General features: G+C 46.1%; 1 protein-coding gene across 1 annotated transcript in view; it reads left to right on the forward strand.

Annotated features, from left to right (window-relative positions):
• Positions 1 to 15,914, forward strand: part of med25 (mediator complex subunit 25) — an 82,566-nt gene that overhangs the window by 59,050 nt on the left and 7,602 nt on the right. Inside the window, 3 exon segments of the mRNA XM_073034030.1 lie at positions 281 to 391; positions 6,243 to 6,326; positions 9,751 to 9,882. Coding sequence (XP_072890131.1) covers positions 281 to 391; positions 6,243 to 6,326; positions 9,751 to 9,882 — 327 coding nt within the window.

Consider the following 15,914-nt stretch of genomic DNA (forward strand, 5'->3'; position numbering starts at 1 on the left):
AGTTTGGCAGTTAGCAGCGACTGCAAGTTCGAGGTTCAGTTCCTGCTGCTGTCTGTAAGGAGTTTGTACGTTCTGCCTGTGAATGCACGGGTTTCCTCTGGGTGAGGCTTAGTGTGTTTAGGAATGCTGAGTTGGCACCTGAAGCACGTGACATTCATGGGCAGCTCAGCACAATCCTCGATGATTAGACTTAATGCAAACAATACATTTCACCATATGCTTCGACGTACGTGACAAATAAAGCTGATCTCCCTTTTTAATCTTAACTTTTTCTTCACAGCAGCAACTGGGGGGGACACAGCAGATGGGAACTGGGTCAATGCCCAATCCAGCCTTCATGCAGAAGCCGCCTGGAGCAATGCCAGTCTCTCAAGGAGTGCAGCAGCAGCAGGTGACACGTTTGAGCTGAACGTTGACATTGAACTTACTGTGTTGTGGGTCAAAGGAGCTACATGATCTACCCTGCATTTGGTTTTAATTGTCAGCCCTATTTCATTTCGTTTCCAGGTTGTTTATTGTCATTCATCAGTACGCGAGTGTAAAGGAGAATGAAATGATTGTTACTCTGGATCTGATGCAGTATAAAGAACACAGTGAAAACACACAGTAAATATAAATATACACTCAGTGGCCACTTTATCAGGTACCTCCTGCACCTAATAAAGTGGCCGCTTAGTATATGTTCATGGACTTCTACTGTAGCCCTTCAAGGTTCAATCTGTGTGCATTCAGAGATGCTGTTCTGCACACTACCATTGTAACGCATGGTTATTTGAGTTCCTGTCAGCTTGAACCAGTCCGGCCATTCTCCTCTGGCCTCTCTCATTAACAAGGCGTTTTTACCCACAGAACTGCTGCTCACTGGATTTTTTTTTTTTGCTTTTTGCAGTCTCTTAAGACTGTTATACATGAAGATCCCAAGAGCTTAACAGTTTCTGAGTTACTCAAACCACCCCATCTGGCACCAACAATCATTCCCGGTCAAAGTCACTTAGACCACATTTCTTCCCCATTCTAATGTTTGATCTGAACAACAACTGAACCTCCTGACCACGTCTGCATGCTTTTATGCATTGAGTTGCTGATAAGATAATTGCATTAACGAGCAGGTGTACCTATTAAAGTAGCCACTGAGCGTAAGAGCACCCTATAAAATGTCATGTTCAAGTCACCGAGTGTGGCTGTACGTATAATATTTTCATGCTGCAGAACGCAACCTAGCAAGTGAATGCCATTTCTCATTGCACTCAATTCAAGGAGTGAAATTGCAAAGTGAAATCTTAACTTTCCACAGATGCTCCCCGCCCTGCTGAGTTTTCCCATCCCTTTCTGCTTCCACTTCACATTTCCAGCATTTGTAGTTCCTGACTTTTCAGGCATAATAAAACTGCTTTACTAATGCCTTGGCTGCCAAAGTGCAGGGGCATTGAGACTGGCCAATTAAATGGACCAGTTTACATAGGAAAAAGTCTCTTTGATGTCTGGGGGGGGGGGGGGGGTGTGGTACTATTTTTTCCCTAAACATTTCCTTCCAACTTTCATAAATGTGATTAGATTTGTAACTTCTGCTGAATTTTGTTTGGAGATACAGCATGGTAACAGGCCCTCCTGCCCAATAAGACCAAGTCACCCATTTACACCCGTGTGACCAATTAAGCTACTAACCCATACGTCTCTGGAATGCAAGAGGAAACTGGAGCACCCGGAGGAAACCCACGTGGTCACAGAGAGCACGAGGAAATCTGCAGATGCTGGAAATTCCAGCAACACACACAAAATGCTGGTGGAACACAGCAGGCCAGGCAGCATCTATAGGGAGAAGCACTGTCGGCATTTTGGGCCGAGACCCTTCGTCAGGACAGTCCTGACAAAGGGTCTCGGCCCAAAACGTCGACAGTGCTTCTTCCTGTAGTTGCTGCCTGGTCTGCTGTGTTCCATCAGCATTTTGTGTGTGTTGGTCACAGAGAAAACATGCAAACTCTCTACAGACATCAGCAGAACTGAACCCGGTTTGCTGTCTCTATAGTAAGACAATAGGAGCAGAATTAGTCCATTCAGCCTATTGAGTGTGTTCCATCATTCCATCATGGCTGGTTTACTAGCCCTCTCAACCCCATTCTCCTGCCTTTTCCCCATAAGCTTTAACACTCTGACTAATAAAGAACCTATCAAACTCCGCTTTAAATATACCCAATGACTTGGCCTCCACAGCTGTCTGTGCCAATGAACTCCACTGATTCACCACCTTCTGGCTAAAGAAACTGCTCCTAATTTCTATTCCAAAGGAACATCCTTGTATTCTGAGGCTGTGCCATCTGGTCCTAGACTCCCCCATGATGGGAAACATCCTCTCCATGTCCACTTTATCGAAGCCTCTCAGTATTCGCTAGGCTTCAATGAGATTTCCCCCTACACCCTTGGGAATAGTGTTACACTAACCACTGTGGTATAGTGCTGCACCAGTTTGCTTTTTTGTAGTTTGTGCCTGCTGCCAATTACATGGCATTGGCTAATCACAGAAGCTGATAGGGAAGGTTCATTGCAACACACAAAATGCTGGAGGAACTCAGCAAGTTAGGACACCGATGGAGGATCTCAGCTTGAATTGTCGACTGTTATTCATTTCTACAGATACTGCCTGACCCGCTCCAGTTTTTGGTGTGTGTTGCTTGGGATTCCCTGCATCTGCAGAATCTCTGGTGTTTATGTTGGGGTAGGTTTGAGCACTGCTGTGAGTAACACGGGAAGGTTATTGATTGCTGCAGGTGTTTCACCTAAACCTATTTGGTGTTCAATGCCCATGTGTATGCACTTTGTAGGAATTTGTACAAGCAATCTGGAACCTGGGGTTGACCTGCTTAATGTATAGTAGGGAAAAAGTCTCTAGCTGTCATCTTGGTCTGCGCCTCTTATCTCTTGAACACCTCTATCATATCACCTCTAATCCTTCTTTGCTCCAAAGAGAAAATCCCTAGCTCGTTCAGCCTTTCCTCATAAGGTATAAGCCTCATATCTCTAATCCAGGTAAACCTCTGTACCCTCTAAAGTTTCCCCATTCTTCCTGTACTGAGTTGACCAGAACTAAGCATAATACTACAAGGATGGTCTAGCCAGAGTTTTACAGAGCTGCATCATTACCTTGTGGCTCTTGAACTTAATCCCTTGACTAAGGAAAGTCAACACACCATATGCCTTGTTTACCACTCTTAACATATGCAGGAACTTTGAGGGATCAATTGATATGGATCCTGAGATCTCTCCATCTCTCCACACTGCCAAGAACCCTACCGTTAACCTTGTACACAAGAGTTTCTGCAGTTGCTGGAAATCCAGAACAACACACAAAATGCTGGGGAAACTCAGTATGCCAGGCAGCATCTATGGGAATTTTGGGCCAAGACCCTTCTTCAAGACTGGAAAGGAAGGGGGAAGATGCCAGAGTAAAAAGGGTAGGGGCAGTGGAAGGAGGACTAGCTAGATGATGCTAGGTGAGTGAGGAAAAGTAAAGGGCTGGAGAAGAACAGATCTAACAGGAGAGGAGAGTGGACTGTGAGAGAAAGGGAAGGAGGAAGGGTACTGGGAGAGGTGATAAGCTGATGAGAAGAGTTAAAAGCCAGAGTGAAGAATAGAGGAAGAGGGGAAAATTACCAGAAGGGAGAAATCAGTGTTCGTGCCCTCAGGTTGGAGGCTACCCAGACAGAATATGATGTGTTGCTCCTCCACCCTGAGTGTGGCTTCATTGTTCAGGGGAAAAACACCTGGTTATTTGGAAGGAAGGTCCTGGAAAGGAAAATCTCATCCTGTGGCAGAGACGAAAGAACTGAGAGTAGGGAATAGCATTTTTTCGGGTGGGAAGAGGTATAGTCAAGGTAACAATGGGAATTCGATAGGTTTATAAATGATGTCAATAGACAGTTTGTCTCTAGAGATGGAAACGGAGAGATTGGGAAAGGTTAGAAGGTGTCAGAAATGGACCGAGTGAATTTAAGGGCAATGTGGAAGTTGGGGGCAAAGTTGACACTGATGAGCTCAGCATGGGTGCATGAAGCAGCACCAATGCAGTCATTATTGTAGTGCAGCAAGAGTTGGGGAGCATTACCATGGAAGGCTTGGAACACGGACTGTTCTACACAACCAGGCATAGCTGGGGACATTGTGAGTGCCCTTTGAGTCTGGAGAAAATGGGAGGAGCTGAAGGAGAAATTGTTGAGAATGACGACCAGTTCAGCCAGACGGAGGAGTCCTTGTGCAAAACTCCCAGAAGGTTAATTCACAGGCTGAGTCTGTGGTGAAGAAGGCAAATGCAATGTTGGCATTTATTTAAAGGGGAATAGAATATAAAAGCAAGGAGATAATGCTGAAGCTTGATAAGCCACTAGTCAGGCTGCACTTGGGAGTATATTATCAACAGTTTTGGGCCCCTCATCTCAGAAAGGATGTATTGTTATTGGAGAGAGTCCAGAGGAGGTTCACAAGGATGATTCTGGGAAATAAGGGGTTAAGATATGAGGAGCATCTAGCAGCTTTCGGCCTGTTCTCACTGGATTTTAGAAGAATGTGTGGGGATCTTATTGAAACCACCGAATATTGAAAAGACTGGATAAGGTGGATGTGGAGAGGATGCTTCATTTGGTGGGGAAATCCAGAAATAGAGGACACAGTTTCAAAATTGAGGGGTGACCTTTTAGAACAGAAATAAGGAGGAATTTTTTAAATCAAAGAGTGGTGAATCTGTGGAATGCTCTGCCACAGACTACAGCTGAGGCCAAGTTTGTGGGTATATTTAAAGCAGAAGGTGATAGATTTCTGAATGGTCGGGGCATCAAGAGATATGGTGAGAGAACAGGTGTGTGGGGTTGAATGGGATCCAAGATCAGCCATAATGAAACGGCGGAGCGGACTCAATGGGCTGAATGGCCTAATTCTGCTCCTATATCTTGTGGGGGAGAGGAACCGGTCAGTTCTTTTGCTGAGAAAGAAGCAGAGAGCTTTAAGGCAGTGGTCCCCAACCTCTGGGCCGCGGACTGATACCGGGCCGCAAAGCATGCAGGGGTGCAGCAGTAGCCAGAACGTACCCAGCGCATCTTTAAGAAAAAAGCCGAAATAAACAAGCTAATTAGGTGCCGCCTGGCATGTAAATGTCGGCCTAGATCAGAGGCGATTGATTTGGGCCAACATTTACGTGCCAGGCGGCACGTAATTAATTAGCTTGTTTAGTTTGGCTTTTTTCCTGCTTTAAGGCCTTGATGGGAGATAGAAGTGTTATAGGGACAGGACATCCATGGTAAAAATGAGGCAGTCAGGGCCAAGGAATTGAGCGTTGTTGAGACCAAGAGCATGGAAAGTGTCATGGATATTGGTGTGAAGGGACTGAACCAAGGGGGACAGAATAGAGTCTAGGTCAGGGCATAAGCAGGCAGGGACAATAGGTCTACCCGGACAGTCAGGTTTGTGGATTTGGGTAGAAGATCGAAATGGGCAGTACGGGGTGAGGGAGCTATGAGTTTGCTGGCTGTGGATGGGAGTTCTCCAGAGTTGATGAGGTTAGTGATGGTGTTGGAGGCAATATTCTGATGGTCCAGACTGGGGCCTTTCTCAAGGGGTAAGTAAAAGGAGGTGTCTGAAAGTTGCCACTTGACCTTAGAAAGGTAGAGGTCACTCCCCAACATTACAACAACACCCCCTTTGTCTGTGCGTTTAGTAGTGTGGATGACAGTGTGTTTAGAAGGGGTAAGGTTCAAGGAGGAGTGAGGAATGCCAAAGTTGAGCCGGTTAGTGTCTCGTCGGCGATTAGAGATGAGATCCAGAGCAGGCAGAAGACCAGAGGGGAGGGTGTCCAAGTAGAAGAGGTGGGTTGGAGGCAGGAGAAGTGGTTATCAGTGTAGGGTGGGGAATTCTTGCCAAAGAAGTGGGCTCGGAGACTGAATGACAGAAGAAGAGCTTGGCATCGTCTACTCTGCCCTCGGGTTTGATCTTCCAAAGTGATTCACTTCCCTCTTTTCTGGATCGAACTCCATCTGCCCTTCGACAGGCCAGCTCTGCATCCTGTCAATGTCCCATTGTAACCTACAACAACCTTCTACACAGTGAGATTGTCAGCTAGGTCAAAATCCACAGATCCTTTCCCTAACCTGCTGATATCTACCATCTGACAGAAGATGGCTATGAACCCTGATCCTTTTGGCAAGCATTAATAATTTAAATGATAATAAACATTTTTCTCCTTTTCCCTCCCTCGTCAGATGCCAGGACAGCCCGTGAGCACCTCGATACCCCAGGTTCACACGGTGACGACGATGGATGACCAGCAACGACAACAGAATCTGGTAGGTCTAACTGAAGTCTTGGCATCGGTGTTAATTTATTATTGTCACAAGGAAAAAGCCTTGCAATTAATTCAGGTAAGTTCAAGCATAGGTACTTAAGGCAGTACATGGGACAATCAATAAGGAGAATGCAGAATATCGTGTTTGAGGTTACAATTACAAAGAACGCAGCACTGGAGGCTGCCCTGGGGTTGAGCACTGTGTATATGCGTGGGAAGAGGGAAGGAACGAGCTTGTTTCACTGTTGTTGCTTAATTGCTTGGTATGTTCTGGTTTGTGTTACCTGTTGTTCTGCTGAATATTGTTGGCATGCTATCCTGGTGCTGGAATGTGTGGCAACACCTGTGGGCTGCCCCTGCCCCTGCCCCCCCCAAACACGTCCTTGTATTGGTTGTTAACACAAATGGCAACGATGGGATAGAAATTGTCTTTAAGCCTGATAGTGTGGGGTCTCCCTCCTCCCCCCTCTCCCTTTCCCCCCAGTCCCTCATATTTATACAATCAGAGACAAGTCCATGGTAGTGCAACTGTTGGGAAGGGCTTCGGGATGACATCTGCAATCCTTATCTGGACGATACAGGTAGTCCCCGATTTACAAACATCTGACTTACGGACAACTTGTACTGTCCGCCATTTTAAGTCGTTGCCGTTGACACTGTGTTGAGTGTTTAACTTCGTATTTGGCTTAAATTTTTCTTAGTAAGGTTCACCCTGATCCCCGCCCCCCCTTTCCGGTCAGCTGGTGGCGCAGTGAGATCAGCGCCAGGCTGGAGAACAGAGTTTCCCGAGTTCAATCCAGTGATAGACCGTTCCCATGCCGGGTTGATGTCGATCCAGTGACTCCGTACCATCCGTGCCAGGTTGATGTCGAGCTTGCAACTCGACCTCGTGAAAAAAAACACTGCCACCTCCAGTTTAAATTCCCGCGCGGAATATTATGGATGATCAAATACCCAAACCCAGCACAGCCCCCACTTGTCCCATTTAGCCTGTCTCAGTGCAGTGGAGTTTCGGACCTGGGGAATTCAGTGCGGTGGTCCTTAGGACCCAGCGGACCTCGGGAGCCGGCACAGCTCGGGACCCGCCGCCCGCAGTGTTTCTGTTCCATTGACGGGAAGCAATCGCAATTGAAAATAAAGTGGAAATAATAAAGCGTTTGGAAAGAGGTGAAAGCCATCGATCATTGGAAAAGCATTAGGCTACAGTCGGTCAACGATCAGAACAATCTTGAAGGATAATGGATAAAGTGAGAATAATGGAGTATGTGAAAGGCCCTGCCCCGATGAAAGCTACAGTTATTACTAAGCAACGCAGTGGTTTAATTATTGGAATACATACGTTTCTTAAGTGTTTTATATGCATAGAAAGGTAAAATATATACTATATACTAAGCCCAATGTTTGACTAACTGACGTTAAATAATACCGGATGTACTTGCTCCGACTTCCGTACAAATCTGACTTAAAGACGGACTCAGGAACGGAACTCGTACGTAACCCGGGGACTTCCCGTACACTGGTTTTCAGTAAAACCTTCGACCATGTGAATAACGTATGAACGGTGCTGCAACGCCTCAGAGAGTACGGCATCAAACTCAAGCCAAGTCACTGTGACCTATTCAAGCATGAGGTCCGCTATTTGGGCAGAAGGGTTTCGGCAGAGGACAGTGGAGTTGATCCAGCTGACTTCGAAGCTGTTAGACACTAAAAGACATCAGACCTCAGACTATGGGCCAACTCAGAAAAATGCTTGGTTTGCTCACCTACTACAGGCAGTCCATCAAAGACTTTCCACGGAAAGCCAACTGTCTGTATGAGCTACTGAAAGCAGATCCGGCTGAAGTTCATGACAACCGAAAGCCACAAACCAGGGTAAAGAAAGTGAGCCATGTTGTACCCTCAAACAAGCCGATCATGTGGACAGACCAGCACCAACAGGTACTTGAACAGCTGATTGACTGCCTGCTCCATCCACCAGTGTTAGGTTTCCCTGATTTCACTCAGCCGTTCATTGTACACACGGATGTATCACACCAAGGCTTGGGAGCGGTACTGTATCAGAAACAAGACGGCAAGCTTAGAGTTATTGCTTATGGCTCTCGCACAGCTGAAAGGAACTATCACTATGTAACTATGAAAATGGACAAGGGTGAGCCAGTGGATGTAGTGTACCTGGACTTCCAGAAAGCTTTTGATAAGGTCCCACATAGGAGATTAGTGGGCAAAATTAGGGCACATGGTATTGGGGGCAGAGTACTGACACGGATTGAAAATTGGATGGCTGACAGGAAACTAAAGAGTAGCGATTAACAGGTCCCTTTCAGAATGGCAGGCTGTGACCAGTGGGGTACCGCAAGGTTCGGTGCTGGGACCGCAGCTGTTTACAATATACATTAATGATTTAGATGAAGGGATTAAAAGTAACATTAGCAAATTTGCTGATGACACAAAGCTGGGTGGCAGTGTGAAATGTCAGGAGGATGTTATGAGAATGCAGGGTGACTTGGACAGGTTGGGTGAGTGGGCAAATGTATGACAGATGCAGTTTAATGTGGATAAATATGAGGTTATCCACTTTGGTGGCAAGAACAGGAAGGCAGATTACTATCTAAATGGAGTCAAGTTAGGAAAAGGGGAAGTACAACGAGATCTAGGTGTTCTTGTACATCAGTCAATGAAAGCAAACATGCAGGTACAGCAGGCAGTGAAGAAAGCTAATGGCATACTGGCCTTTATAACAAGAGGAATTGAGTATAGGAGTAAAGAGGTCCTTCTGCAGCTGTACAGGGCCCTGGTGAGACCCCACCTGCAGTATTGTGTGCAGTTTTGGTCTCCAAATTTGAGGAAGGACATTCTTGCTATTGAGGGAGTGCAGCATAGGTTCACAAGGTTAATTCCCGGAATGGAGGGACTGTCATATGTTGAAAGATTGGAGCGACTGGGCTTGTATACACTGGAATTTAGAAGGATGAGAGGGGATCTGATTGAAACGTATAAGATTATTAAGGGATTGGACACACTGGAGGTAGGAAGCATGTTCCCGCTGATGGGTGAGTCCAGAACTAGAGGCCACAGTTTAAGAATAAGGGGTAGGCCATTTAGAACAGAGATGCGGAAAAACTTTTTCACCCAGAGAGTGGTGGATATGTGGAATGCTCTGCCCCAGAAGGCAGTGGAGGCCAAGTCTCTGGATGCATTCAAGAGAGAGTTAGATAGAACTCTTATAGATAGTGGGGTCAAGGGATATGGGGAGAGGGCAGGAACGGGGTACTGATTGTGTATGATCAGCCATGATCACAGTGAATGGCGGTGCTGGCTAGAAGGGCCGAATGGCCTACTCCTGCACCTACTGTCTATTGTCTATCACCTCCATGCAGGCAAGCTGGAATTCCTGGCTTTAAAATTATTTCCCCTTTACCATCAAGTACAGACCGGGAACAGAGAACAGCGATGCCGATGCTTTGTCGAGAATGCCGCTGGATGTGGAGTCACTGATGAGAGAATGTTCGGAGGAACTGCCGCCTAACACCATCGCAGCCGCCATGCAAGCTGTTGAGGTACAGAAAGAGTCCCCTGCAACTTGGTCACTCACAGGTGTATCCATGTCAGCCTCAGCTGAAGATGAGCCAGCCACTGCGTCAATCAGCCCCATACCAAAAGAACAGTTAAGAGTAGCACAAACATCAGACCCCGTCATCTGTCCTGTGTTAGAGAGTAAACTGTCAGGTTCCAAGCCACCAGTCAGAGAGCTGAGAGCATTCAGTCTGAGTTCAGAGACTGGGACAGATTGACAATAGACGATGATGGCATTCTATACCAAACCACCACTGCCCGCAAGCAATTAGTCTTGCCAGAAAGCTACAAAGGGAAGGTGTTGGAAGAACTGCATAATCACATGGGACACCAAGGCGCTGATCGCACAGTGTCTTTAGTGCATGACTGCTTCTTCTGGCCATATATGCAATCAGACATATGTGACCAAAGCCTGCACTTGTCTCAAACAGAAAAAGCCCTGCCACGACACCAGGGCCCCCTTGACAAATATTGTGACAACACGGCCATTTGAATTAGTGTGCATTGACTTCCTCCATCTCGACCGATGCAAAGGTGGATATGAGTACGTCCTTGTTGTTGTTGATCATTTCACACGTTTTGCTCAGGCGTACGCAACCACATCAAAGTCGGGGAAAACTGCTGCAAATCTCATCTTCAGTGACTATGCCCTGAAGTTTGGCGTCCCCTCTCGCATCCACCACGACCAAGGAGGAGAGTTCGAGAATCAGTTGTTCAGTCAGTTAAAGAAACTCAGCGGAGTGGCGGGGTCCAGATCAACGTCCTATTACCCGATGGGGAACGGTCGTGTGGAACGCATGAATAGGTCATTGTTGCAAATGCTAAGGACACTGACGGAGACACAGAAATCAAACTGGAAGGAGTCCCTGAACAAACTGGTGTATGCCTATAACTGTACACGCTGCAAAGTGACAGGATACTCACCATTTTACCTCCTGTCCGGGAGATCACCCAGGCTGCCAGGTGATATGCTCTTTGGACTGCACACAGAGCCAGGTTCCAGTGATCAGCGAAATTATGTGGAAAAGTGGAAACAAGGTATGGAGGAAGCATACGCCATTGTAAACCAAAATGCTCGAAGGGCTGCCGGAAGGAGTTAAAGGTACTATGACACAAAGTAAGGAGTTCAGTGCTACAAGTCGGTGAGCATGTCCTGACACCCAGGGGAGGACCAGGTAAACTCCGAAACTATTGGGAGGACACAGTCCACACAGTGGTGAGACAAATGGGGTCAGACCTGCCAATTTATGAACTGAGACCAGAAAGGGGTAAGGGACGCTCCAGAGTCCTGCACAGAAATTTGCTAATGCCCTGTGATCACTTACCTTTTGAGACACAACCAGAGATAGCTCCAAATGACCAGGGGAGACAGGAAAAGAGACACCAGCCTGCACATCAAACTCAGGAATCGGATGAGGACAGTGAGGATGAGTATGAGCTTCATTACGAGCCACTCTGGCCCCCCACGGTGCCAGCAGAAAGAAATGAGACATTGGGTGAACCAGAGATGGAGCCTGAACACAGGCACCCACCAGCAGAAGGGAGAGTTGAAACACAAGCTCCTGTTGCACCACCCACGCAGCCCCCTGAAGGAGATCAGCTGGAGGAGTTTAGTGCACCTGCTGAAAACCCGCCTGGTGAGGAAACAGACTTACCTGCTGGAAATCTGCCTCATGAGCATTCCTCACACCCCTCCTCTTCATCAAGTGCTACTACTGAACCTGAGGAGCCGCCCTACCAGCTGCCACAAAGGCAGAGACACCCGCCGAGACGTATGGCCTACGATCAGCTTGGCGTCCCTTCCTGCTATAGTGTCCAGCCTGCACCTCAGATGTTGCCTCTCTACCATGGACCAGGACTGGTCCCATGGCTGCCACCCGTACCGCCATACTACTTCCAGCCCCCCAGCCAGCGTGAGCCTACAGGCTTGATATGTTTGACTAATGTCATGGACAATTCATAGACTGTTTATACAGATCATTGTATATCATGGACGTCACGTGATGACGTAGGATCGAGACGTGGAAATCCAACTCTCCCGTAAAAATACTAATAAATTAATGTTTAAGTGAAGAAAAGTCTGCAGAGTAGCCTTGATCTGCTAGCCTGAGGTCGATTGCTTCTGTCTCCACCCACATACCCCGGGGAAATCATGGTATTTTCCTCACTTGAGTAACAGTTTTCAATTAGGAAACACGTCACTGTCCTGATTATTTCTCCCCATTTTTCAGGTATGTTGTCGGTGATTTACGCTGTTAAAGGGGTCATGATAACTTTCTAATATATTTAAAGTGTCAGGAGAGTGTTTATGCAACGTTTTGACTAAGTTAAGAGTAATGTTTTGCGGAGTATATTAAAGAGTGTGTGTGAGCGAAGCTGCCAACAAATGGCAAAACAATTCCGCTTGTTTTGCCATTTTGTGAGTTTACATGTGCACCTGTGTAAATGTATTTTGCATAATTGTTTGTGTTATTTATTTAATAACTTCATTAAGTTGTGAGAGGTTACTGAGCTAATGCTACGTATTACTCACCAGTAACAGTTGAGAAAATGTGAATGATGTCGCAGGGAAGTACTATACATTGCTGTAATTTACAGAGGGTATGTACTCTGACGCAACCAATTTGTTGTGAAGATAGGTTTTTTTGTAATTTGTATATATTTTTCAATGAGGAAACACCACATCATTGTCGTGATTACTTCTCCCCGTTTTTCAGGGGCGTGGTCCATAGTGTGCTGTTGCTGAGATAGGGTTTGAATTGTGCAGGTTGGTTCAAGACCTGCTTGTGTGGGACCTCAGGCTTCTGTGCCCATGGCAGCAACAGCAGGTAAATGGCATCACCCAGATGTTAACCAGATGTTGGGGAGGAAGCATTAAGAAGAGGGACGCCTCACGTCTTAATAAGCTGGTAAGGAAGGCGGGCTCTGTCGTGGGCAAAGTACTGGAGAGTTTAACATCGGTAGCTGAGCGAAGGGCGCTGAGTAGGCTACGGTCAATTATGGATAACTCTGAACATCCTCTACATAGCACCATCCAGAGACAGAGAAGCAGTTTCAGCGACAGGTTACTATCGATGCAATGCTCCTCAGACAGAATGAAGAGGTCAATACTCCCCAATGCCATTAGGCTTTACAATTCTACCGCCAGGACTTAAGAACTTTTTAAAAGCTATTATTAATGCTTTTTGAGACGGTGATTTAGATGCATATCATATTTTTTTACTGAGTTAAGTATTGTATGTAATTAGTTTTGCTACAGCAAGTGTATGGGACATTGGAAAAAAGTTGAATTTCCCCATGGGGATGAATAAAGTATCTATCTATCTATCTATCTATCTGCAGGGTAAATCTAATCAAACAATACCTGGACTGGGCAAGTAATCTTATAAAAGATTTGGCTCTGGTGGGATAAAAGATAGATAGATAGATACTTTATTCATCCCCATGGGGAAATTCAACTTTTTTTCCAATGTCCCATACACTTGCTGTAGCAAAACTAATTACATACAATACTTAACTCAGTAAAAAAATATGATATGCATCTAAATCACTATCTCAAAAAGCATTAATAATAGCTTTTAAAAAGTTCTTAAGTCCTGGCGGTAGAATTGTAAAGCCTAATGGCATTGGGGAGTATTGACCTCTTCATCCTGTCTGAGGAGCATTGCATCGATAGTAACCTGTTGCTGAAACTGCTTCTCTGTCTCTGGATGGTGCTATGTAGAGGATGTTCAGAGTTATCCATAATTGACCGTAGCCTACTCAGCGCCCTTCGCTCAGCTACCGATGTTAAACTCTCCAGTACTTTGCCCACGACAGAGCCCGCCTTCCTTACCAGCTTATTAAGACGTGAGGCGTCCCTCTTCTTAATGCTTCCTCCCCAACACGCCACACAAGAGAAGAGGGCGCTCTCCACAACTGACCTATAGAACATCTTCAGCATCTCACTACAGACATTGAATGACGCCAACCTTCTTAGGAAGTACAGTCGACTCTGTGCCTTCCTGCACAAGGCATCTGTGTTGGCAGTCCAGTCTAGCTTCTCGTCTAACTGTACTCCCAGATACTTGTAGGTCTTAACCTGCTCCACACATTCTCCATTAATGATCACTGGCTCCATATGAGGCCTAGATCTCCTAAAGTCCACCACCATCTCCTTGGTCTTGGTGATATTGAGACGCAGGTAGTTTGAGTTGCACCATATCACAAAGTCCTGTATCAGTTTCCTATACTCCTCCTCCTGTCCATTCCTGACACACCCCACTATGGCCGTGTCATCAGCGAACTTCTGCACATGGCAGGACTCCGAGTTATATTGGAAGTCTGATGTGTACAGGGTGAACAGGACCGGAGAGAGTACGGTTCCCTGCGGCGCCCCTGTGCTGCTTACCACCGTGTCAGACCTACAGTCTCCCAACCGCACATACTGAGGTCTATCTGTCAAGTAGTCCACTATCCAATCCACCATGTGAGAGTCTACTCCCATCTCCGTTAGTTTGTGCCTTAAGATCTTGGGCTGGATGGTGTTAAAGGCACTAGAGAAGTCAAGGAATGTAATCCTCACAGCACAACTGACCCCATCTAGGTGAGAGAGTGATTTGTGCAGCAAATACGTGATAGCATCCTCCACTCCCACCTTCTCCTTATACGCAAACTGAAGAGGATCCTGGGCGTGCCTGGTTTGTGGCCTCAGATTCTGTATTATCAGGCAGAAAAAAGCAGAAAATGCTGAGAAACTCCTGTAACTCAGGTAGCATCTGCAGAAAGAGAGGCGGTTAATGCTTAAGATTGGAGACCTTTCATTAAAACTGGGAAGGTCCCCTTCCTTCCCTGTCCCGATGAAGGGCCTCAGCATCTCAGACGCTGCCTGACCTGCTGAGTTCCTCCAGCATTTTGTGAGTGTTGCTCAAGGTGAGAGTGCATTGATTTGAAGTTGCAGGGAGGATGATCGATTGGACAGAAGGAATATCTGTGGTTGTCATGGGATATCCACTAGAGTTTCAAGGAGTTTAGAGGTGACTTGGTTGATCCTGAAAAACCTTGACTGAGTGGATGTGTGGGAGAATCTAGAACTAGAAATTCACCACTTAATACAGAATATATAAAATACTACTTGAGAGTGAGTGTTCAAAATACTCTTCCTTCAAGGACAGCATGTTTGTTTTAAGGTGATAGATTCTTGATGAGTAAGGCATGGCCAATGACTACAACCAGATCTGGAAAAGCAAACTGTGCGGAGTGGAGAGTCTGCAGACAGATCTAGATAGGAAAACTAGATGATTATTTAAATGGTGACAGACCGCAGTGTGCTGTTGTGCAGAGGGACTTGGGAGTGCTTGTGCATGAATCACAAAAAGTTGGTTTGCAGGTGCGACAGGTTATCAAGAAGGCAAATGGAATGTTGGTCTTCATTACTAGTGGTATTGAATTGAAGGACCGGGAGGTTGTGCTACAACTATACAGGTTAATGGTGGGGCCACGTTTGGAGTACTACATGTAGTTCTGGTCTCTACTGGCTTTGGAGGCAGTGCAGAGGAGGTTCATGGGGTGGGTTGCAGAGATGAGGGGGTTGGCCTGTGAGGAGAGATTTGAGTCACCTGGTACTGTTGGAATTCAGAAGAACGAAAGGGAGTCTGATAGAAACATGCAATTATGAAAGGGATGTGTAAGACAGAGGCAAGAAAGCTGTTTCCACTAATATGAGAGTCTAGAATTAGGGGACATAGCCTCAAGATTCAAAGAGCCAATTAAAGATGGAGATGAGGAACTGTTTTTCCCAGAGGGTAGTGAATCTGTCAAATTCTCTACTTAGGGAAGCAGTAGAGCCTATAACATGAAATATATTTAAAACTTAGACATTTACATAGCAGAGGAATGAAAGATTATGGGGTAGATGGAGCTGAGTCCACAGCCAGATCAGCCATGATCTTATTGATTGACGAAGCAGGCTCCATGTACTTACTAATCGTAAGACTAATGGCCGTATCCTTGCTACCCTCTGCAGTTGCAGGACAAC

The sequence above is a fragment of the Hemitrygon akajei genome, chromosome 31 (assembly GCF_048418815.1).
Source record: "Hemitrygon akajei chromosome 31, sHemAka1.3, whole genome shotgun sequence".
Classification (NCBI taxonomy): domain Eukaryota; kingdom Metazoa; phylum Chordata; class Chondrichthyes; order Myliobatiformes; family Dasyatidae; genus Hemitrygon; species Hemitrygon akajei.